The 26,150-nt window shown below is 37.4% G+C and overlaps 1 protein-coding gene across 32 annotated transcripts in view; it reads left to right on the forward strand.

Moving 5' to 3' along the window:
• Window positions 1-1,345: 1,345 nt before the first annotated feature.
• The window catches only part of LOC126266845 (transcriptional repressor CTCF), a 147,792-nt gene continuing 122,987 nt past the window's right edge, over window positions 1,346-26,150 (forward strand). For 3 of the 32 annotated variants that reach the window (XM_049971431.1, XM_049971421.1, XM_049971442.1), the window contains exons 1-3: window positions 5,324-5,429; window positions 7,668-7,711; window positions 23,821-23,967. In XM_049971431.1, the coding sequence (XP_049827388.1) occupies window positions 7,687-7,711; window positions 23,821-23,967 (172 nt within the window). In that variant the 5' untranslated portion in view covers window positions 5,324-5,429; window positions 7,668-7,686. Of the gene's footprint in view, window positions 6,170-7,667; window positions 7,712-23,820; window positions 23,968-26,150 lie in introns of all 32 variants that reach the window. The other 29 variants (XM_049971419.1, XM_049971424.1, XM_049971433.1 and 26 more) reach the window with 24 other exon arrangements.

A 26,150-nucleotide genomic window follows, 5' to 3' on the forward strand; every position in this document is an offset into this window, starting at 1 on the left:
TAAAGATACAAAGAATATTCTCTAGTATGTTACATTTGGAATGAAACAGTGGCAAGAAGAAGTGGCCAAGAAATAGCTTCTTGTCTATATGATTATTTGATGAAACTGGCCAACAAAATTGTTGTGGTACACCTGTACAGCGATTTGTGTACCGGACAAAAGAGAAATATTTTTATTGCCATTATGTCTCTAAGAATGGTGGAAGAATTCATGATTCAGGGAAGACATTGGAAATCAACCACAAGTTTCTTGAAGTTGGACATACTCACTTGGAAGCTGACTCAGTTCATGCAGCCATTGAGAAGACAAACAAAACAGCAACTTTTGAAGTAGAACTGCCAAGAGACTGGGCCAAATCAATATGGATGGTTCCCCGAAAGCCACCCATAACTGCTATAGAGCTGGAACAAAATGCCAGGAATTCTCTCCTACAAACACAGATACTCCTCAGAAGAACCATTCAAAATGATAGATCTGAACAGACAGAAAACTCGACGCTTGTCTATGCCAAAACTTGAACCTATTTCTGATGCCATCATACCCATTTCAGAAAAGAAATTAAAGGACCTCCTTCCATACATCAGTGTAAACAGTCATCCATTATACATGCAGTTTGTCAATCACGTGAGAGCCAATACACAGTCCGATGAAAGAGAGAAACAGATATCTTATGATGGGGAGGGTGAGGATGGTGGTGGTGGTGGTGGTGGTGATGGAAACGAGTGATATATTTTTTCTCCCCCCTTCTACAGTATCAACCACTGTGTATGCAAATTATTTGTCCAATATTAAAAGTAAATAACGTTTCCCCCATGATTATGAGACCAAACAGTGTTTTCATGATCTATGGTGATAAAATGTGATTTCTGAAACATGTGGCAGTTGCTATCAGTTATTAAATTCTTGGAGAATGAATAAAGTGAGTTAATTAACGAGTACAAGGATATATTTATCTTAAAATTACCTGTTATTCAGTGTACGTGACTCTGATGTCCAAAGGGCCAATGTCAAATAATTTGAGTGAGTTCACAATTTTAAAAAGGGCCAATATCCTCTTAAGTCCTTTAATTTTGAAGTTGAAAATTCTAGATATTTATTATTTAAAAATAAGCTTTAGTTACGTTTATTTACTATAGTGATACTAAAAAACGGCACCAAATATGTTGTTAATAGTTGACAGAAAATATTCAGAAGCTTATAATTTAAAATCAAGATTTTTGACATTGGCCCTTTTAGAACCAAGCCACAGAATTGCTATACTTTTACATTTCTGTTTGATGAGAGCACTTTTGCTCAGACTTTTAAACCATGATGTGATTACATGTAACTTTTTATTTTGATGAAGATTGCCCTAGTGCAATCGAAACCGTGGTCAATTGATAAAATTTTGTGCAACCAAAGTAGCTATATATACATTCTGTAATTAGAAAACTAACATTTTGAGACTGGCTATGTACTATAGGAATGAGCTAAAGTTTTGCTTTGCTTTCGCTTGAAATTTTAGTCATCACGAATATGGCTGTTTATGCCCTCCCATCCTCAGGGATGTGGGTAGTCAGATGTAGGATCACAGTTTAAATTGCTGCGAATAAACATTGTCATTTATATTCTTTGCTGTCACAAATACTTGGCTGTTGTTCTCCCTGCCCTCCCCTCAAATACAGCATGACCTCCGAGGGTGCATTTAGGCGAGAACCTTGGGCACACCTTAAATTGGCGTGTGTGAAATGAGTAGCAAATGGTATTTGTTTTGTTGCTTGTCACAAACATTTAGTTCTTTTTAACCTCTGTTGTTCAGTTGTCCTCAGTTACATGTGATATCAAGTTGATAATTATTACTTTCAATCTATCTAATCACAACTGAATAAAACACTGTTTTGTGCCATATGTGTTATGCCTTAAAGGTGTCAGTCATGAATAATACCCCCTCCCAGTTGTGATTAAGCAGCTTGTTCAACATATATGTTGAAAACATATGCAGGTGATGCCAGGGGGAGGGGGAGGTTAGCAATCCAGTAAAAACCTTGTATTTCCAAATAAGTTACAACTGGCTGGCAAGATTGCAACATGCCCTGCCCTCTGATTGTTGACAGAGAGAAATCTAGCAGCTACATCTTCATTTCAATGCTTTTGAAGCTAACATGCTCTATTTCATGGAAACTTCCTGTAGAAAGTGACAGTTTGTAGTAGCTGACAGTATTTTGTTTGGCGGACAATCAACAAGTTCAGTTTTGTTCCTCCCCTGTTTTTGGCAATTAATAAAATATGAGAGCATGATGAAAGGTAATCATTTGAATTTTGTATGAGAAAACTCAAAGCTTTATAAATAAAACAAACTTTATTAACAGTCTACATTTTTATTCTTCATGTCTACATATTTATTTCTCAACATAATTAGGTGGTGACAGACTGGTTGACTGTTGGCGAAGCCAACCGATGTGTAACAATAAAAGGCTGTTTTCTTTAAATGCAGTTTGTGGTTACAGACTGAACTGTGTTGTAGCCTGAAGCATAAGTCAAGTTGGAGGGTGAGAGCCTAGTTGTGAGTTAGTGAGGCCAACAATGTGTCATAATCTATTCATATACACTGCAATTTCCTTGGTTATATTTGCGTCACTGATGGAAACCCCAATTTTCCCACTGATATTGCCTGTCAGTGTGGTACCACATTGTTAACTAATCCATCTAACTCTGCCATCCCTGTATACTCCCTCCAGGTGAACAAAATGGGTTACTGAAAAGTAACTAAGATTTCCATCCCTGTTCAACAGCAATAGGAATCTGCACACTGATACTTCCTTAATCACTGCACACAAAAGGTGGTCACATTGTTAAGATTTATACCTACAAAACCAATGAAGTGAGTGGCAGGGTGAGTTTCTTCCTATACCATATGCATACGGGACGTACAAAGAATGATTACTTAAATATGTCTGATCACACTGCAATTAGTTTAAACATGTTTTCATAGCTCCTGAGAGAGCAATATGTAGCAATTTGTAAGAACATCCTTCAATTAATACTGGTTCTTGAAAATTTGAAAGTGATCTTTCTCTGACCATTTGTGCTGTGCGTTCGGCTCTCTGGGTGGAGACAACTCGGATGGACATCATTATCAGGAGAAACAAAACTGTTCTACGGATCGGAGCATGGAATGTCAGATTGCTTAATCAGGTAGACAGGTTAGAAAATACAAAAGGGAAATAAATAAGTTAAAATTAGATATAGTGGGAAGTAGTGAAGTTGAGTGGCAGGAGTAACAAGACTTCTGGTCAGGTGAATACAAGGTTATAAATATAAAGTCAAGTAACAGTAATGCAAGAGAAGCTTTAATAATGAATAAAAAATAAGAACACGGATAAGCTACGGACAGCATAGTGAATGCATTATTGTAGCTAAGACAGACACAAAGGAGAGGGGAGGGTATTTGTCGAGTGAGACCAAGAGATGAATATGCTAAGCGGGATCAGAAGGATGTAGGTTGCAGTAGTTATTCAGAGATGATGAGACATGCACTGGGTATAGTATCAGGGAGAACCGCATCAAACCAGTCTGGACTAAAGATCACAACCCCCCCCCCCCTACACACACACACACACACACACACACACACACACACACACACACACACACACACACACACCCTATTAGTTCTATTTGGTATGGATCCTGCACATTTTGGCCATATTCTAGGATGGGTTAGAGCCAGGTTGTGTCTGCATTTCTCTATTCATCATCTGGGATAACATGCAGTGTTTTACCAATAGAGAAATCCCTAATCCAGTTACAAATTTTGTTTGATACCTCATATGATTTGAAATTGTGTCAATAAGCATTGATGAGGTAAGACAATGAGTCTTGGAAGTGAAGAAATGTTGCATCTATCTAACTGCCTCAATTTATGGGATTCAGGTTGTCACGTTAGAAATGTGCAAGCCGGGTCTCACATGACATATTTTGCGGAATGTGGAGGTCATTCTGTTCAAAGTATCTTAATGGATTTGAGCCCAGGGTCTATTCTATCACTCTGCAACCAATAATAGATATTTTTGCAGAGCACTTCTACCGTTCCTGTAGATGGGTGTGATCCAAGATTTCTTCCAAATGACGCAGTAGTTTGTTCAAGAAATCTATGGTATATTATAGTTAAAGGAAGATGCAATTAAACCAGCTTTTCCTACCTAGTATTCTGTGAGCCCCACTGTTTTATACAAGTGCTTCAAACTCTAGCACTTTGTTGTGAATGATTTGACAACTGATTACAGTAATTTAAAGTCTATTATGTGGGAGGGGAGGATGATTTCTTTCGATTCTTCAGTGTCTCTTACAGCTGCCAACTGTCTTGGGTTGAGTGCCACCAAACCTAAAAGCTTTCGTGCACACCACAAACTTAGGTAAGCAGCCTTTGTTGTGTAGTACACACCTGAGGCAATTAGGGGAACCCTACAGTTGTCAACACTCTGGGACGCGTCTATGTAAAGCTGCATACAACAGTCAAAAAACTTCAAAGTTCAGCCTAGACAATAGGGACAATCCCGGTTAGGAAACCCAAAACATAATCATTGCTGATATCACTTCGTAATTCTTGCTTACCCTATCAAAAAATTTCACAACAGTTCGCACTCTTAGTTTGACCGCTAGCATAAAATCCACTTCTACATTTTACCTCAGTTTCCCTCATTAGTTATAAGAGGGGTAGCTGCAGGTGCGAAAAATTCATATGCATCCTAAATTGAACAAATTACGTAGAAACACTGCCATTCAGGAGAATTATGAAGACGATTCCGTGATTTCTCGGAAGGGCATAGGACACACTAAATAATAATAATAAAAAAGATAAGTTATCATTATCACGCCAAGCTCCAATGCCAGAAACAACGTCTCAAAACATATTTCATTCGCCTGTTTGAGCACGCTATCACAATTCAAACTCGTTTCAGTGTGGATCAAAAGATTGCACTGTTTACTTCTAATGCCTTTCGCGTTACTTTATTTACACTTTCGTAATTGGCATCACTGTCTGCGTCTAAAAGCAAGTTGGTATCGTAGATTGTCAAATATGGCGCAGTATTTTCCACTACACATTTCGTTTGCCAATAATCACGTAGTCTGTCCGTCTACGAGGAAACTGTGGAACATAAGTGAACAAATGCGTGAACATAGTATATAACTTACATTACTACAGTTAATATTACGTCTTATCACTCCTGCTTATGACAAAGCTCCATTGCGCAGGCTTGACGTGAACTTCGATCGCCATCTTACAATTCTCGTCAACTACGCCCTCACACGTAAACTTTGGAGTTACAGGTATGTGTCATTAAAGAATATATACACAGTATTCAAATCATACGTCATGTTTGTAGTTTGCGGTAATTACGGGAGATCCGAAATTTTTTGAGAGAACGGCGCACGGTACGCAGATGAAGGTAAATCCACTGGAGAATGAACACGCAGGTATCTGTTGTGTCTCCATGTTGCAAGCAGCGCCAGCAGTGCCAATTTGGAGCAATTTTTGCTGTTAATGCCCCCTGTATCCCAAAATTGTAAGTAGCAAACAGTCTTAGAAATGTCCCGGTAGATTGCGTATAACTGTGTGACTTTGAGATGAAAAGGAGAGTCAGCAACAAACTGAAATTAGTGACCTTTGTGATTCATGTTCGATCCAAATCTTGCATATCAAGTTTATACTACTATTATGGCGATATGCTGTTGGAATAACTTGACATGAGTAGACGATAGATGCCTCTGTGTGTTGTGATTTGAACATGGCTCTGTGGCTCGTAGGCGTGTAAAATTAATGGAGTGAAAACTGTACAGAAATTCTTGGGAAAAGAGTCAAATGCCAATTATAGAACTGTACAAATGAATTTCAAAATGGCTGCCTGTTTATTCATGGTTTTAAGGCGCACCAAACATAAAATAATTGGGTTGATATTCAAAGTAAATCCGTTTGAAGCAACGTTTTGTAAGCAGGGACAGCCAAGAGGCTCCCGTTCGAAGCGGAATAGCCGTACGGAGTATTTTAGAATCACTGCACCAGCATTACTTACGCCAGACTCAGGATGGTGCTTAATCTGAAACTAAATTTGCAGCTTTGTCATGCCGTTTGCTGCCACAGCTGGCTGAATGAGCACTGCATGAAGCTCCTCCAGTTTACTCATTCGTGGTACGCAGACTTGTTTCTTCCTCTAATTTACTGTGAAATCGTGGTTTAAGTGTTCTCTCATCAGTCATGCACAATGAAGTTAATCGAAATTCCCCATGAGACCCCTCTATAAAATAAATAAAATTGACTAAGGAAGCAATATGAAACTGTGCCCACTACCTCAAATAGCAGGCGTCTTACAAACTAAGTGTATTAAGAGAAATGTATATGCAACACCACCTATTTCTCCTCCTTCTTCTCCTTGACACCCTTGCCTCTACCTTCTCTGTCAAAAGTTTGTTGGATAACCCCCCCCCCCCCCTCCCATGATGTATGGATGAAGTAGTGAACCTTCGCGGCGAATGAAGAAAAAAAAGGATGAAGGAACATTCTTTGGTTGCTTTGTTTAGTAACAGCATTAATAAGTATCCTCATTCATTTGAATTTGACTCATGGGCAACTAATTTGTGGAGATCATGCCATACAGCATAAAAAATGTTTAATGCTTTTAGCAAACCATTTTGGAAAAATACAGTTGTGTTGGTTTAAATGTCAAATTTTTAATTATTTAACAGGATGAAGAACTGAAGTATAAATACACTTTGCCATTGTTTAACTCAGGTGACCTTCAATGAAGAGTGCATACAGGGGTGTTTCAAATCAAATAAAAATTTATTTTCATGTGTTGCATAAAATATTAATGGAAAAAATACTATGGAGTTACATCTGATACAGATACATCTGTAACCATTATTGAAATCACTTGCAGAAATTGCATGTGTAACCTTCTGTGACCTATTGTCACTTGTTTTATACAAAACATATTACCCACATGCCACAAAAAATAGGTGATGTGCTAAGAGCACTTTGCAAACTGTACATCTAATTATAGTGATATTTTCTTGCTATACAGTTGAACAGTGCAACTAGGAATTTGTGCTGGTTAAGTAAGAAACACACTAATGAGATTACATGATTCTTCGTCATTGAGGATCTCTTATTTGTGAAGTGGGTTCTTCCGTGCATCATCAAATACATACCTGTAAAAATTTGTATCCCTTTATCAAATCATTTGCAATCTCCCTCTTGGCAAGTGATATATTTTATGAATGGGTTTTCGTCCTTTTTTTTTTTTTTTTTGGCCGTTCATTGATGGCTGTGTTATTACATGGTTACACACATTTAGATTCTGTCTCTCTTGAAGTCTTTTCGTTTTTCTTCTGTTTAAAGAACAAAATTGTGCATATTAACGTCCCGAAGCTTTTGAAACAATATTTCCAAGTAATGAACCCCCCCCCCCCCCCCTCTCTCTCTCTCTCTCTCTCTCTCTCTCTCTCTCTCTCTCTCTCTCTCTCTCTCTCACACACACACACACACACACACACACACACACACACATACACTACAAACATTTAGAACTTTGTTTCCACATTATAGTGTTTTGTTGGGATTAAATTTTAAGGCTTCATCTCAGTTATATTACTGCTTTTGATTCTAATATGTTTATGTTCATTTTCAGGCTAATTGGATGGTGAAACATGAGTGATAAGAGAAAAAAATATGGTAATTGCAATTTTTCGGTTACCTAAGTTACTTCTTGTTATAGTTTCTTCATTAAGTTTTTTTATTTTAGTTCCGTTCTTTACTATTTTTGCAGTCTTTTTTGTTTAAAACTGAGTCCTAATATGAGCTTGTAAAGTGTTAGTAGGTGTAATGTTTTTTTTTGAATTTTTCAAGCACTTATCACAGCTTTCAAACTTACTAACCAGCACTGCTGCAGCTTTGGTTAGCATTATACTTCAGTTTATGCCAACTGGTTATTGTGAGGTTCAGAATTCTGAATAACTTCTAACGGGCTCAGGTTTGGCTATCAAAACTCTGATAAATAGCCTAACCTACAAGATGAAGATTTATCTGGAAACAAAAGCAAATTTACAAGAGAATACAGTGTGCTGCGGTTGTTTACCCAGATTGTGTTATTGATTAATCCATTCAGCATTGTAGTAACTGTTTTTTGCAAAGTTGCTGAGGTGTCAGTAAGAACTGTTGACATGGGAATAGTTTTGCATAACCACCACATTAGGAAAATAATACTCACACCTAAAATATGTTTTAACTCTGTTTTGAAAGGGTATGTAATTTACTAAATGTGATTCACCTTTGACACAAGCTCATCTTCAAGCTTTTTAGCAGCGCATGGGAAAGATTATTATATAGGCAGTGGTATGTATATATATATAAATACCACCTGCAGTTACAAAATAACTGTACTTAAATCATGCATTGTGACACCTCAGAACCTGTGGCTCTGTCTTGAAATGTTTCCTTTCTTACAGTATTTGTCATTTTAAATAATTTCTTGAATCAGTGTGGCAGCATAGCCTAGCTTGAGAAATACAGAACATGGTATAATGTAACACGATATCATCACAGTACTGAACTTGTGAACGATACACAATACCATATATTGAAACTTCATTGATCTGTGGCAGAGGCATGAATCCTGTTTTATATTAATCTGCCAGCCATTTGCAGTACACATTGCCATTAACCTTTTACTTTTTATTTTATTCCAGTCTCTAATCAGAAGTATGGCTGCAATATCTGCTGTCAGTTTCACAAAATGGTATAATATATTCAGCCACTCTAACTTTTCACACAGAAATAGGCTGACCCAACAGTTGTCGCATAAATGTCCTGGTGTCCTAGAAAATAATTCGGGACAGTTGTCCCAGTTTTTAATCGAGAAACAAAATGTGCACTGGGATTTCCTATTTAATTAAGTATTTGTGAAAACAAGTTTCCTAGAAGTAGAATGTTAAAGAAATATATATTTTCACAATATATAGATGTACCACATTTGGTTTAACTACTCTCACACCTAAAGAAAGAGTAAGAGATATGTTGAAAAGAAAAGTAAGTATTAACTACCCCCATCTTTAACTTGCTCACCTTCCATTTTACGGCCTTCAAAGAAAGTAAAACAAAAAACAAATGAGGTTTAAAGAAGCATCACTTAAACCATTACTCCTAACATGACTGCAGCTTTTTGGAAATTGGTTTTGTGAAGAACGCGAGTGATGTGGCGTGTGATAGCATTGTGCATTGAATATTCTTTGGCATGTATGCACACTTGCCGTAACAGCCTGCTGTCAAAAGGAATCTTAAATTTTAATATGAAATGTATAATTTGTATCTGCTTCCTCATTGGTAATATTACATAGTTTTTGGATTAGGCCTAACAAATTGTGCATACATACCTAGTATGTGACTACACAATGCAGAAAATAATCCAAGCTCTTATAATAAAAAAGTGTATATCAGTCTTTTTTATTTCTGAAGAAAATAATTTTATTCATGTGTAATTTAGCTAGATTTTCCTTTCCAATTCACAAAATGAAGATATATTCTTGTTAAGGGTTTTTCTGCTACTGCATCATCCCCATAGGCCTATATCGATTTGGAAACATCATGATAATTCACAAGAAATGTAAGCGTGAGTGTAGTAATGAAGTTGGATATTAACACAAGTGTCCTGGTTTTTACTCGCTGAAATCTGATCAGCTTACAGAGAAACATTCTAATTAAAATTTGGTGATTAGTTAACAGTGCTATACCACATTGCAAGATCAATCACATAATTAACACAGTGAAGATGTGAGTTTTAAGGAATGACCAAAGGTTGACATCATCATCATTATTTAAGACTGATAGACTGATTATGCCTTTCAGCTTTCAGTCTGGAGCATAGCCCCCTTATAAAATTCCTCCATGCTCCCCTATTCAGTGCTAACATTGGTGCCTCTTCTGATGTTAAACTTATTACTTCAAAATCATTCTTAACCGAATCCAGGTACCTTCTCCTCGGTCTGCCCCGAATCCTCCTACCCTCTACTGCTGAACCCATGACATCATGAACATGAAAACATTTGCAGAATAAAATGTGACACACTGTCAGCACCTCTTGGGTAACTTAGGTATTGAGCTACAGATCAGTCTGGTATTGCAAGCTTCATTACTTTCTAACAAAAATAGTTTTTTTGTCATCACAGATTCATTGGCTTCACCAACTCGCAACCACCTTAGTCCTATATTAGTGCAGTCTATCACCACAACCTCTTAATCAAGCATACATAAGTCTAGTACACAACTAATTCAGACCAACATCTGTAACGCTGGCCTGCTGCAGAATTCTTGAACATATTCGAAAATTGACTATAATGAATTTCCATGAGAGAGAGAAGCTTGTGTCCAAAAATCAGTATCGATTTAGGAATCATCGCTTGTGCAAAAAACAGCTTGCCTTTCTTTCACCCATGATATCTGTGAACTGTGGATGGAGGGCAACAAAGATTGTTACCCTCAGTAGACTGCTATTTCCTCCATATCTATACAGATGTAGGAAACAACATGATCTAAGTCATCACATACAAGAAATAAACAACATATTGTAATCAAAACATATGACCAACAGTACAGTTGAAAAACACACTCTCTCTCTCTCTCTCTCTCTCTCTCTCTCTCTCTCTCTCTCTCCCTCTCCCTCTCCCTCTCCCTCTCCCTCTCCCTCCCTCCCTCCCTCCCGCCCCCCCAACTCCACCTCACCCCACCCCTCCTTCTGCGTAATATATATGACACAACACCCCAAAAAATTGTCTTAGCCATTTTAACCACTGTAGACTGTCAGTTTCGTTTATCTAATGGTATATGTGTCCACATTACATTACTTTCCAGTTTCAGCCTTTGGCCATTTTCAAATGTGTGATATTTGTGACATGTGTACGATACACCTGAAAATAAAGTAAGGCCGAAACTGTCCATAATACACTGAAGAGCCAAAGAAAGTGGCACGCCAGCCTAATATTATGTAGGACCCCGGCAAGCCCACAGAAGTACTGGCATGGACTCAACTAATATCTGGAGTAGTGCTGGAGGTAACTGACACCGTGAATCCTGGAGGGCTGGCCATAAATCCATAAGAATATAAGGGGTTGGAGATCTCTTCCCAACAGCATGTTGCAAAGCATCCCAAACATGCTCAATAATGTTTGTTGGGAGAGGTGGGTGGCCAGTGGAAGTTTTTTAACTCTGACGAGTGTTCCTGGAGCCACTCTGTAGCAATTCTGAGCGTGGGGGGTGTCGCATTTTCCTGTTGGAATTGCCCAAGTCCATTGGAAAGCACAATGGACATCAGTGGGTGCAGGTGATCAGGCAAGATGCTTACGTATGTGTCACCTGTGACAGTCATATCTAGAAGTATCTGGGATTCCATATCACTTCAACTACACATACTGACAGCATTACAGAGCCACCACCAGCTTGAACAGCCCCCTGCTGACATGCAGGGTCCCTGGATTCATGATGTTGTCTCCCTACCCTTACTCATCCATCCACTCAATACAATTTGAAATGACGCTAGTCCAACCAGGCAACATGTTTCCAGTCATCAACAATCCAATGTTGTCGTTGACCGGCCCAGGGGAGGCGTAAAGCTTTGTTTCGTGCAGTTATCAAGCGTACATATTGATGATGTTTCATTGAGTGGTTCACATACTGACACTTGTTGATGGCCCAGCATTGAAATCTGCAGCAATGCAGAAGGGTTGCTCTTCTATCACACTGAACGATTTTCTTCAATCTTCGTTGGTCCTATTCTTGTAAGATCTTTTTCCAGCTGCAGCGATGTTGGAGATTTGATGTTTTACCGGATTCCTGATATTCACAGTACACTCGTGAAATGGTCGTATTGGAAAATTCCCACTTCATCGCCACCTTGGGGATGCTGTGTCCCATCGCTCATGTGCTGACTGTAACACCACTTTCAAACTCACTTAAATCTCGATAGCCTGTCATTATAGCAGCAGTAACCGATCTAACTGTGCCAGCCACTTGATAGACATTGCTGACTTCATTGCTGTATTCTGCCTGTTTACATATCTCTGTATTTGAATAAGCATGTCTATACCAGTTTCTTTGGCATTTCATTGTATAATTTATGTGCATGGTGTATTAATGGATTGAAACGGAAAGCCTACAGTGATTAGAATGGTTATATCATTTGGATAGCGCACTGACACTGTGGACCCATATGTGAAGAAATTAACTTTAAAAAAAAATGCCAATGGCACACATTGTTTACAAGTCCAGAAAAGCCGCTTTCTGAGTAAATTTTTTCTTGATTTTTTTTTAAAATGTCTATGTCATCATCTTTAGTTTGACATTTAAGGTTTGTTCAGTTTGGCACATCAGAGTTTACTGTGGGTGGATAAATATGTTCCATGATACATGTAATGATAATTTTTTTCCAGACCTAAATGAAAGTTTTGATTACCAGAGTTCGTAGGCATAGTGTCAGTAGTGGTGCAGACTAAAATAGCATTGTAAAATTACTTGCAGTAATACTAAATGGCCATTAGCTGTTTGCTATATTTCTTCAAGTGATTTAATCTGTAACCATAAGATTCAAACACCATTAGCACGAATAAATTGATGTTAGCCTTGCAATAGTTTTCTTTCATTGTAGTGTTTACAAATGTAAATGTAGACTTTGCCGGCTTATACTTCTGAGAAATCTACTTGGACTTGAGTCTGAGTGGAAGCCCAAGAAGATTTCATCATTGTGGTGTATATATACAGCTCTTAGAACTGCCAAAATGTTGGTTACTTTCATGGATCATTTCCATTCCTGCTTGCCTTCATCACATAAGTTGAACCTGATGTGACTGCAAGGAATGTGACGAAGTTTGTCTAATTTCAGTATTCAGTGATTTCTATAAAATGCTTCAGACAAATGCTTCAGTAAGATCATCACTAATTCCGTCATTTGTCCTTGTCCACTTTTTTCCTTGAGTGCTTATAATGAAGGGTGGGGTTAGAAGGGGAGGGAGAAACCAGCTCTGCCCATAATAATTACAGACTGTCGCAGAGAGAGTTTTTGTGTGAAGAGAGCGGACCAAACTTCCCGTGTGTGCTGTAGTCTCTACACCCATGTTTAGTGCGTCATACTAAACATGTACCACCATTGTGGTAGCAAACTTCAATTCCCAAGGAAGACTTATGTGTAATTTCTATGACTGACCAGGAATTGCTTCTTTATTCATTTTAATCATAAACAACTAAACACAGCAGTATACAATGGATACAACAGTGCTGTTGCACACATTATTGTTTGGTAGTCATTGTTGATAATGACAGGGTATAAAACATTAACATTTGCAGATTTTGAGACTTCTACAATTCAGAGCTAAAGTGTGTGGACTGTCTTAAAGAAAAAGAGGTCAGTCTGTAATGCCTGCTGTTTCTAATCTATGGCCTTTTCAAATGGAGTACTACCCGCCTTCTCACTACATCTCAATGCAACCAGTATTTGTGTATGTAGATTGTCCATTGTTAGTTGAATCTGATCTTAACTTCTTTTAAACATTGTTCCAGAATGAGGTGTGTACGTGTTTTGTGAGACACACAGGTGTTTTGTAAGCAATCTTCTTTATAGACGACAGCATTTTCTCTGTGTTGTATTGATGAACAGAAGTCTGCCAGCTGATTTACCTGTGATTGAGTCTATGCAGGAATTCCATTTCATATTACTGTAATTGTGAGTCATTAATGTTATAGTCATAGGATACAATGTTTTGTGTTTGGTGAACACATTTTAAATTTCTTTACTTTTAGAGCAAGTTGTCAATCTTAGTGCCATTTTAATGTCTTTGCAAGATCTAACTGTATATGTTTGCACCTTTTTTTCAGGTGTAACCATTACATTATAGATAACTACATCAGCAACAAAAACTCATAGGTTACTGTTAATATTGTCCGTCAGATCATTAATTACAGCATGAACAGCAAGCGTGTCAGCACTCGTCTCTGGGGCACAGTTGAAGTACCAATGATTTTCCATCTAAGATAAAATTCCACAGTCTCCCTACTGAGGTATCCCCAACCTACTTTTATTTGATACCCCAATTATTGTACTTTTTTTAATAAGTGATGTTGTGGTGCTGCGTCAAATGCTTTTCAGAAGTCAGAAAATATTGCACCCACCAGATTGTTTTGATTATAGTGTTCAGGATGCCACATAAGGAGGTTCCATGAGGCCTATGTTGCCAGAATCCGTGCTGTTTCTTATTGACGTGATCATGTGGTTCATTATGTTAGGCAGCTGGCAAAGTCTCTTTTTAGTGTCTGCTGAATATCATTTACTGATTTCTTAATGTGTTTTTTGTGTTTATCTGCACTCAGACATTCCCTGTTGTCTTTCCTGGTCTATATTGGTTTTTAAAATACAGACTCATTTATTCATAATTTGTACTGAAAATACTGAAGGGCACTATCCAATATCTCATAAAACTGTGGAAAAGACAAAAATGTGTATAATTCAGCATGTCCATTTTTAAAGATTTTGAAGTTATCCAAGCATGATGGCATGCCATCTATTAAAATTATTGCAAAAAATTTGGGACAGTGTGGAATGGAAACTAGCATGAGAAGACTGTACTTTCAAAGGCAAGGAAATTGCAATTTTTACTTTTGCCGGTAATAATGCAAACATTTTAATGAAGACCTCAAAGTATAGACAAAACCACTTCATGTGTTCTGCAACTTAGTGAGGAGTTTTTGTAATTAACAAGTTTAATTCTGTGGACACAGGTAACATAGACTAGATGTTAATCATAAAAATATGAGCTAGATACTATATAAACTAGTACAGATGCATTAATTTTCTTATTTGCAAATTACATATATCTTTGGAAATTCTTTTTGACATTTTACAACAGATTAAGAATTTCGTGGAAAAGAAAATCTTAAAAAAAAAGAACAGGGGAAACTCAGTGCCTCATGACCAGGTGGTTGATGGGTGGCACATATACACATCAGATAACTCAGAATATTATACATTTGAGTCACTTATTTACTGTCATTAGTTTTATAAGATGATGCGGAAGGAGGAAGAGAAAGTTATATGGTCAACAGGTTGACAAGAAATGCTTCGTAGGAGTGTAAACTATTTGCGAAAAGGAAGCCCAGAATGTAAGAAGAAAATAATGAGAGTGTGGGTGAGGGAAGGTTTGCATGGAGAGAGAATGAGAAAGGTTTTAAATATGTAGTTATAATGTAAATAAATTTCATTCAATGAACACTGGTAGTATGTACAGCAGTAATAAAATGACTGATGTTTTGAATCGCTTCTGTAGTATAATACAGTGTCATAAACATTGATCTCTTTCTTATAAAAGCGGTGTTTTGTACACTTTTCATAAATAGTCTCAAATGTGTCTGCTGATCTGCTCATTGTTGCTAATTCATGTCTTATGTCAAAATCCATTCCTGGAACTCCGTATTTGACAGTCTCATGTGTGAGGACATTATCTTTCTGTACATGCCAGTTGCAGATACAGCTATGTTTATCTCATTTAACTCTGTTGACGAGTGTTGTGGAACAATGCGATTTTCTGGATTACTAACAAATTTCATTGTGGTTGCAGGATTATACAAGTCGGAAATTCTCAACTCAGAGAGCTAAAACCATCATGCTGGAAATAGCAAAACAGCTAATAGTATTGTAAATGCAGGTCACAGACTTATCTTCTTGACATAGACCATATTCTAAACATAATGCCCAAAGAAGTTCATTATTCAGGAAAAAGCAGCTTTAGGAAGAGAGCAAGAGAGTGTATAAGTTCGGTTTTGAACACAGATTCTCATCTTTTGTGGACATTGTATTACCAGTAATGTCATCCTGGCATACAAGAATGACTAAGTGAGAAAGTTATCATCAGAATAAGCAAAGAATACTACTCAAATGAAACATATGTGCAAAAATCATCCAGCCACTGAATGTTATCCTGTGGTTATAAAAGGCAGATGTTTTCATGAAAGCAAGATCTTTGCACGTAGGTCGCTACCATGCATCTTGTTAAACAACATAATGGCCGTGCTAAGATTTTCATGTCCTTGTGTGACAGAGGGGTTTGCATGTAACAAAGCAGGTACATGATACAGTTTGTGGAGAGAGAGAGAGAGAGAGAGAGAGAGAGAGAGAGAGAGAGAGAGAGAGAGGGGGGGGGATATTTTGCAGTAGGACCATTGTGGCAGTGTCTTTGTTTACACTGCACACTCCATCTGGCAACTGACAACTCTGAGGTATTGATGACGTAAAACACACTTGCAGTTGCCAGCACTTCTCTGTAAACACTATATATTGGGATCTCTTGTTTAACACAGTATAGGTTGTTTGCTTTGTACTGTCCATAATGAACATTGGAATTGCAAAATAGCTGATTAGCTGATACTATGTGTGCACTTAAGTGGACATCAATGTTAAATATTCGGTGTGTACCAGGAAGCACTTTTTACAGATAAATGCAGCATAATGATGCTGTTGGTAGGTGTATCCTGATACACTATCTCTTGCTACTGCTCTTTGTCCACAAATTTCCTTGTGATATACACACTACTCTATACCTGAATCGGAATTAAAAACTTACTGACAGCTAGTTGTTTACAGGCCAGTTACCACGGTAACACCCAATCATAGCACGAGTTTGGCCATACCATCCCAGTGCACAGTTGAGCGATCTAGGGAGAGAGGGTGCTGTGCCACAAAACTTTTTAAAAAAATTGAGTTTTTTCCATTTCTTGTATACTCCTGTCATCTATTGTCTGTCATATGAACTAGAATGATATGGCGTAGTTCCCACATTTTGTGCAATAGATATTCTAAGTTTGGGAGTATGTCCTCATCAGTATTGTGAATGAGAGGAGGTACCATCCTGCTTACTGATCTTGTCTGCTATGTCGGTGGCAGAGTCACCAACATAGGGATTTTAAAGATTGTTTCACAATTCTATCATACAAGAAGGCTAATTTGTTATTTAATTTTTGCTTTTACATCTCTCTTCTTTTATGTAAATTAAACCTAAATTGTTATTTTGCCACACTTTGTAATGTATGTGATATATCATTCTTTTGGTAATGGAAGTGATATTTCTGGTGTCCCTGATGTACCGTATTTCAAAGAAACATGGATGCTTGCTTATCATGGGACAGTGAAAGTGGTTGCAATAAACATATTCTTAACCCATATGAATGGAAGAGAGAAAATGTAAAGAAGAAAAATATTGGACATTAATACTTGAATTATAAAATCAGAAAAACAAGTACAGTGAAGCAATAAGGACCTGCATATGACTGCAAAAACAAATCTGACAGTTCTAAATTCAATTGGTGCCCCGCTGTTCGGTGTTAGATGAAGATTCTAAAAACATATTATTTTGTGAGTTTTACAAGCTATAAGAGGACAGCATTTGAAGTACATGCCTGAATGGTATTATTGAGTGTGAGGATTGTAGTCGAGGGTATGCTAAAAACTGTAAAGATGTAGGAGTGAGTAGAAGAAAAAACTCATAAGCTTATCATGTGATAATGGCTACTGGTACAAAGCTTAAAGTATGTTTAAAAGCTTTCTGTGACATATGCAGTTTCGTGGAAAAGAGTGTCAGCAGCTAAAGAGACAAAAAAATGTGTAATATTGGTGAAGATGTAGACATCTAGGCATGCCATATATGAATAGAAGGTAAAGCATGGCAGTGTTATGCATAAAATAAAAACTCGATAGTGTTAGAGATGACATTAAAAAGTTTCAGAAGCAGTGAAGTCGTCATTCACAGAATGAAGTTACAAATAAATTGTACATTATAAGTGTGAAAACTGTGGCTGAAATGCACCATCTGTATGAAAAAGAATGTCAAGATTTAGGAGTTTTCCCCACAAAATAAGAATGTATACTAAAGTTCTCAATGTGAATTTGATGTAAGTTTTAAGTTACCACATACAGACACTTGTAAAACTTGTGAAAAGTGTGCCGCTCTTAAGATGGATAATATTGCCTTGAATGTTAGGCTATACCAGCTGAAAGTTGAAAAAATGTACTTTTATTGAGGGAACATACAAAGGCTTATTCCAGTGATGATGCTGAATACTATATAATCACCTATGATTTACAACAGGCACCGCTAACACCAAAAATTCCAACAGAGACATTGTTCTACCTAAGACTGTTGTGAGTATCCTGCATTTCCCTTGCCCCAGGCTCTTTTACTTTACAAAAGAAAAACAACGCAATGATTAATGTGTTTGATTCTCTCATTGCTAAAGGACTCTGTGATTCCATTTAACATTATTTCCTTGTTTCTGAACATAGCTATTTACCCTGCAATTGAGATTTTGACACAATAGAAAAGATACTTTGAAAGCTAGATCATACTTGTACACCTGACCAGTGGTAGGCCTATAAAATTTTGTAAGATTTCAGAAATTTTCAGCAGTTAAACAATAAAATAGTAACTGTGCTACCTTTAATATTGGTAAAATAACTGTTCTGAAATTTTATAGACAGCCATGCATGCTGTTTTTCAAATAAACCTATTCTGAAATAGAACAGTGGAATGAATTGGAATGCTTCAAGAAGATGCCAGGTTGCCGCTCAAAAACCGGAAGAGAAAATCTGCTTGATGATCCGTATATAACAAAATTTCTTGAGAAATGCCATTATTCTATCCATTTAGATGGCCAATATCACCTGTGGAGTTAAAAGACCTCATGGCAATAGTGTATGATTACATTCCCCAGTTTTTCATGGTGTTTGCCAAAAAATAAAATTCTCAGAAACCTTGGACAGTGGAGATACACCAGAGGAGATATAAATTTGTTTTTTTTTTTTTTTTTTTTTTTTTTTTTTTTTTGTAGTTGATATGTAAGCCTCTTAATATGATTCACATTCAGAAAACAGTATTTAAGTGAGAATAAAACTCTGTGACACACCAGTATAAAACGTTTGGTTTTTGATACAAAAACTATACCATACATAAATATTCATAATGAATGCTTTTTTAAGTTGACATTTATATTTTTATGTATGCGGTGTGTGTTCTTTTGGACACGTTGGAAAGAACTGACATCATTGTGATCCTCCAGCCACTATGAAGAATCAGCATCAGAGGTGGGCATAAAATGGTAACTGGATCCTTCTGTCACCTACTGGACTGATATCCTGATGTAACTGAAAACTTCAGAGAGAACCTCAGTTCGCTTGTACAGAGTTCCTCAATTGTACTGTAATGATTGGTGGAGCTTTTAATCATCGAACTATCAATTGGGAAAATTAGTTTTGTTAGTAGAGGGCATGATAAGGCATCCTGTAAAAAGTATGAAATGCCTTCTATGAAAACTATGTAGAACAGATAGTTCAGAACCCCACTCATTATGGAAGTATATTGGATCGAATGGCTACAAATAGACCTGACCTCTTTGAGAATGTCCACATCGAAACTAGTCTCAGTGACCATGATGCTGTTGTGGCAGGCAATAATGATTAGAAAGTACAAAGGGCAACTAAAACAAGCAAAATGATTATATATATCATGTACCCAGTAGAACAGTTCATAATAGGAGGAATCTCCTTCATGGTAGAGTCACTGCAAAGAAACAGACTACTGCATAATAAGTGTAAAACGAAGCATAGGACTGTAGATAGAGAGATGCTGAATGACACATGTTTAGCTGTCAAGAGAACAATGCATGATCTTTCAGTGACTATCACAGCAGAATATTGTTAAATGATCTTTCACAAAACCAAAGAAACTCTGGTTGCATGTAAAGGCTGTTAGTGGCATCAAAGTTAGTGTCCAGACTCTAGTGAATGAGACACGAACTGAAATGCTTAACTCTTGTTTTCAAATGTTTCTTTACAGAGGAAAACCCGGAAGAATTGCTCCAAATTAGTCCTTGTACCACTGGAGAGATGAGTGAAATCAGTATTAGTGTCAGTGGTGTTGAGAAACAGCTAAAATCATTGAAATTGAACAAAGTTCCATGGCCTGATGGAACCTCTATCAGATTCTTTATTGAACTTGTAGCTGAGTTAGCCTCTCTTGCAACTGTAATCTGTCTTAGATCCCTCGAATAAAAGACCATGCCCAGTTGTTGGAACAAAGCACAGGAGACACCTGTCTACAAGAAGGGTAGTAGAAGTTATCCGCAAAACTACTGTCCAGTATCTTTGACTTGAATTTGTTGTAGAATATTGGAATGTTTTCTGGCCTCAAACATGAGGTATCTTGAACGGAATGATCTCCTTGCCAATCAACATTTATTATGAAAACATTGATCATGTGAAACCCAACTCACTTTTCTTACATGATGTACTGAAAACTTTGGATTGATGTAGTCAGATAGATGCAGTTTTTTTTACTTCTGAAGAGCATTTGAATCAGTATCACAACTATCCTTATTGTGAAAAGTTCGATGATATGGGGTATTAAGTGAAATTTGTGACTGGATTAACTCCATCCCTCAGTAGACACCCAAGTTATCATATCACTCTGCTGCTTCAGCCTCTATGTAGCAGTCAGCTGCGGAATGTAGCAATCAGCTGCAGATGACAGTTGCAGTCTACAGTATAATTATTATGATTTGTTCTTATAAGCTTTGTTTCTCAGTGGTGTATGTTTCTTATACAGAATGTGTGAAACGAATTATGAAATCACGTAGGAAAATTATAAGATTCAGCTGAATTCTATATGTTAAGGAGAATGTAAGAGTGTGGTCGATACAGAACTACACCAGACCCATATTGCACTTACATGTAACTGACAACATCCCTCCCTTTAAAGCTAAATTGACGACCACTTTGTTATTCTGATCCCAAAATAGTGTGTTGCACTTTGGTGAATGTTACATATTCGATCGTAAAATTAATTAGTCGTGACTTAATCTGGATGCATGACTGAAGACGATGTCACAAAAGTTTAGTTATGGATGAGGCAGTTGGCTGGTTGAGATTTTTTGTTTAAATTTTTTTATTTTTATTTTACCGGCGAAGGTAATCAACATGAGGTAAGTTATAATGCCTACAACTTCCGTGGCATTTAGTGAGCTCCACATTTCATCTGCAGTTAACACTAACGGGACCTGTGCTAGCAGTGTATGAATTAAATTGGGCAAACTTGTGGTTCGTATGTTGAGCAGTTATCAGGTGCATGTGCTATTTGCTGCAAGGAATAAATACCTCAACTTTGGCATCTGCACCATGAGGATGGTAGAAACTTTTACACCACCCTGGATATTTATACAATCAAAAGTTCCCTTAATAAGTAAGTCCACCTGGATTTGGTACCTTTACAATTGGAATGGCTGAGGAAACTAACCAACCTAAAGGCTGCTACAAGAAAGAGAACACATCCAATAAGCTCAAGTATTGTCGTAGATTACATAAAGAGAAGAGAGAACATTTTGGAAGATGTCGCTGGGATTATATGTCATTCTGAAAATGATGAATACATGGCTAGTCCCTGCTTACGGCAAAGGAAGAAAACAACAAATACATCATTGGGCTTGAGCTTTACAACACTCTTAACATTTGCACATATTGTTCTCATCTCTAAAGATCAATGAATGCTCAACATAACCAATTACTGGAAGAATGAGAAAAATGTAGGAGTGGCAGAAGTGTTGGATATTAGAAAACTGCTAGGAAAATGCTATCATTTTTACCCTCACTTTCAGTAGGTCAGCGCTTCATGAGTATATTAAAACATGATTAAACCACCTTAAGATTTGACTATGTTCATTCAGTCTTGAACACTGAATGCAGGTAGAACTATACCATCTGTCAACAAAGTTGCTCATGAACATGGAATAACACATTTCCTCCTCATGGGCAAATATAACAAGGAAAATAATCAATTGCTGATAATATAATGTAAATGGACAGATAAAAAATCTACTCACCTAGTGGTGGCAGGGGAACACACCCACAAAAGGGTTTAACATTTACAAGTTTTCAGAGCCATTGGGTCCTTATCCTGGCAGAAGTGTTGAAGTGGAAGGAGGAGGGTGAAGGAAAAGGTGTGTAGAGGTTTAGGGATGGGGGTACTGTTTAGGAAAGTCACCCAGAACCCCAGGTCAGGGGAGACTTACTACATGGGATGAGAAGGAAACACTGATTGATTGTTGGGGGCTGCCTTTTTTTGGTTTGGAGTAATAGAAATTGTGGGAGTGGCAAAAATGAGAGGCAGAGGGTGGAAAAAGATAGAAAAGCAGGGGGAAAATTTGGAAAAATCAGAAAAATTGGTTAACAAGAGGCAATGAGTGGGAGAGAACTTCTCGCCACAAGAGTGGTCTATATGATCCAAAAAAATGATTGGAAAAAAGCCCCCAACAATCAGTCTTTCCTTCTCATCCCATCTGGTAAGTCTCCCCTGACCGGGGGTTCTGGTTGATTTTCTGAACTGTACCCCTTTCCCTAAACATCCCCACTTTTTTCCCCTTCAACCCTTCTGACAGAAGAAGGAACCACTGGCTCTGAAAGCTCATAGAAATTAAATCCTTTTGAGTATGTCCCCCTGCCACTGCTTGGTGAATAGATTTTTTTGTCTGTCCATTTCTGCCTCATATTTATACAAATTACTGAGTGAGGTGTCAAGCTACAAGCAAGGTTGCCCTATGTTTAATAAGGGAGAGCTAACACAAGAATTAAGATTGCCCAAAAAGTGATTGTGTCATGAGATAAAGAAGGTGTACAAGGTACTAAAGCTTCCAGATTTAGTCATTTGAAAAATTTAAAGATGGAAGCTGGGAGAACAAATATTTAGGATAATAAGAGTCATCTTGGAACATGTTTATTATGGCGGAAGAGCTCCTGCAAACAACCTGATCTAGAATCTCTTGTGAGAATGAAGGAGTAACAAGGATCATTGCACCCTGATCTATATGTACATGACTACTCTGCAATTCACACTTAAATTCCTGTCAGATCATTCTCTGAACTACCTTCAGACTGTTTTGCTACTGGTTCCCACTCTTAACAGTGTGTAGGAAAAATGAATACTTAAATCTTTCTGTTTGAGTTCTGGTTTCTGTTATTTTATTATGATGATCATTTCTCCCTATGCACATTGGCGACAATAAAATATTTTCACATTTAAAGGAGGAAGTTGGTGACTGAAATTTCGTGAAAAGATGATGCCACAACAAAATGCTTTTGTTTAAGTGAGTTCCAGCCTAACTCGCTTATCATATCCATGACACTTTCTGTCCTATTTCCTGATGATTCAAAACCCATGCTTGTGAGGGAATGATTGTCTAGACTGCATTTGGGGAGTATCTGTTCAATAGGTGCACACACCCTTCAAAGAGTCTGTGATTTAGATAATTGTTTACTCATTTGTTTGTTGTGTGATAGTAGCTATTGCATATGTGCAGGTCATAATTATATCTTGCTTGTTGACAACTTGAACACTACATTTCCATTTTAACATATATTTGTTTTGTATTAACTGGAATGCTGTAAATTTGATTCCTTTTTTTTTGTTATCTTTTCATTGTAATCATTGAGCTCACCATCCACCCTAGATACTCTTGGGTGTATATTTTCCTACTTCATATTGTTAGGAACATTTGGATTAAAGTGTTTAATGATGAATTTACTGGTATTCAGCATTTTCTGTTTCTTCTTTCAGTTGCCTCAGTTTACCTGTTTGCATTGTGACAGATGACAAGTTCAAGTTGGTATTACTGTACAACTGAGAGAGAGAGAGAGAGAGAGAGAGAGAGAGAGAGAGAGAGAGAGAGAGAGAGAAATTTTTCTGTTTATTAAGATGTTGTGTGTTTTTAAGGACTTGCTTCGGCCTCTGCACTTACCGCTGTGCAGATCAAAATGGAAGGCCAAGAAAATCCTGAAACCATATCGGATATACAGAATTACCTGGAAACATTCAATAAAGAAATCCAAGGAGGAGAACAAACTGTTCAACATGTTACAGGTACCATAAACATAGTATTTTCAGTCTCTGTAGTCAAAAGTGTCCCTAAGGAAGCAGTAGAATTTAGCCGATGAGTTATGAATCGTAACCCCTTAATATTTTGATTTTTATACAAATTATATTCCAAAAAATAATATTTTTTATTAATGAAATATGTTCTGTAATGAATGACATTACATGTAGACCTGTAAAGATAGCTTTCAAAGCTCAAAATAATGAGTTACAAATTTTCAACACTCACCATTAATAGTATCTGGAGTATACTCGCGCACCGATCTATGACTAAAGTATCCTGAAACGTAGTCATTTTTTAGTTTCTGTGTGAAATTAAACCATATGTTCCACTATGGTTTTCTGTGAATTGAATTGAAATCTTGGGGAAGCTGTGTGGAATACAAGATTTCATTCTTTCCTTCCCATCCCATCCTGTAAGTCAAGCCTGACCCAGGGTTCTGGGTGACTTTTCCAAATCCCCCCCATTTCCTAAACTTTACCAGTCCTTTTTCCTTCTCCTGTCTTCTTTCCCCTTCAACCCTTCTGCTGGAAGAAGGAGCCATTGGCTCCGAAAGCTTGCAAATTTCTATACCTATATATGGCGTTCTCGTGCTGCTGCTTGGTGAAAGGATTTTGTATCTGTCACATTACAGAAACATTATTAAGTACTGCAAGCAGCATTTAATATAAAGTAGAGGATATGAACTGCTAGTCTGATGAGAGTGCGGACTTGAAAAATCTTGGATCTCAAAGTAATATATGAAATAAATTGTAGTGTCACCGCCAGACACCACTCTTGTTAGGTCGTAGCCTTTAAATCGGCCGCGGTCCGTTAATATACATCGGACCTGCGTGTCGCCACTATCAATGATTGCAGACCGATCGCCACCACACGGCAGTTCTAGTCTAGAGAGACTCCCTAGCACTCACCCCAGTTGTACAGCTGACTTTGCTAGCGATGGTTCACTGTCTACATACACTCTCATTTGCAGAGACAACAGTTTAGCATAGCCTTCAGCTACGTCATTTGCTATGACCTAGCAAGGCGCCATATTCAGTAATTAGAATGAATTCTGAACAGACAATATTGTGAATCATGTACCGTCAAGAGCGACATTCATCATTAATGGATTAAAGTTAAGTATCAAACTAATTACGCCCACTTCCTGAATTTTAATTCCTTGTCATGTTCCAGACCTCACGTCAGTATAGTTCTTCCCTCCTCACACCAGCCTGCGTGAGCTAAAACGCGTGCCTTTCGGCCTCCACTAGTGACACGGTGTTGGCTCTTCTGCCAACACAACATAATCATGTACAGTATGTTTCTCATTGCACTGCGACATTGCAGTTGTGGTTGCAGAAAGCTAGAAAATGTGAATGTTCTAATGAGTAATTTTAACAATTCTTCCAGTGTAACATGATGTCATGGGCAGACATTTTGCCAAGGTTGTTTTGACTACACTGCAAAAGTTTCACTGGGAAGTCCTTACACATTCTCCATGCAGTTCCTGCCTCTCCCCATGTGATTGCCATATTTTTGGGAGCCCCGAAGAATGACATTCATGGCCATTGGTTTGATTTCGATGAAGAGGTGCTCTCCTGGACACAGTCATGGTTCCATAGGCAACTGTAAACATTTTTCCGCAGTGGGATAAATGTATGAACAGTTATGATGATAGCTTTTGGAATAATAAACAGTCTACTTACTTTTTTCCATCTGTATGATTTTAATTTGACTGCCACTTATAGTTCTTTATTAACTTCTGTAAATTTCTTCAGGAGATATTCATAAGTGGACTGTGTTATATTCTTTTAATATGTTAAATTCCTTTTCCTTTTGTGTTAGAGAAACCTCCAGATTTACTACTGAACACTCAACAGATAATTTTTTCTATCGCTATTTTGTATTTCTTCAAGAACTTTAATTTTCAAGACATATATCTTCTCTTGTACATGAGTGAATCTTTTCAGTTGTTCTCTATTACATGCCGTACACATGTAGAGCATAACTACTAATTGTTATGTAATTAAGATTTATTTTCATTGTCAGATAACACTTGCATTCTGTGCATAAATACCCTCTTAATAATCTTTCTGGAGCACATATTAAGTATGGAGCGATAATATGATAATGACCTATACCACATCAATGTGTGGAGCACAGTCACATGTAACAGAAAACAGCATTC

Source organism: Schistocerca gregaria, chromosome 4 (genome assembly GCF_023897955.1).
Source record: "Schistocerca gregaria isolate iqSchGreg1 chromosome 4, iqSchGreg1.2, whole genome shotgun sequence".
Lineage (NCBI taxonomy): Eukaryota > Metazoa > Arthropoda > Insecta > Orthoptera > Acrididae > Schistocerca > Schistocerca gregaria.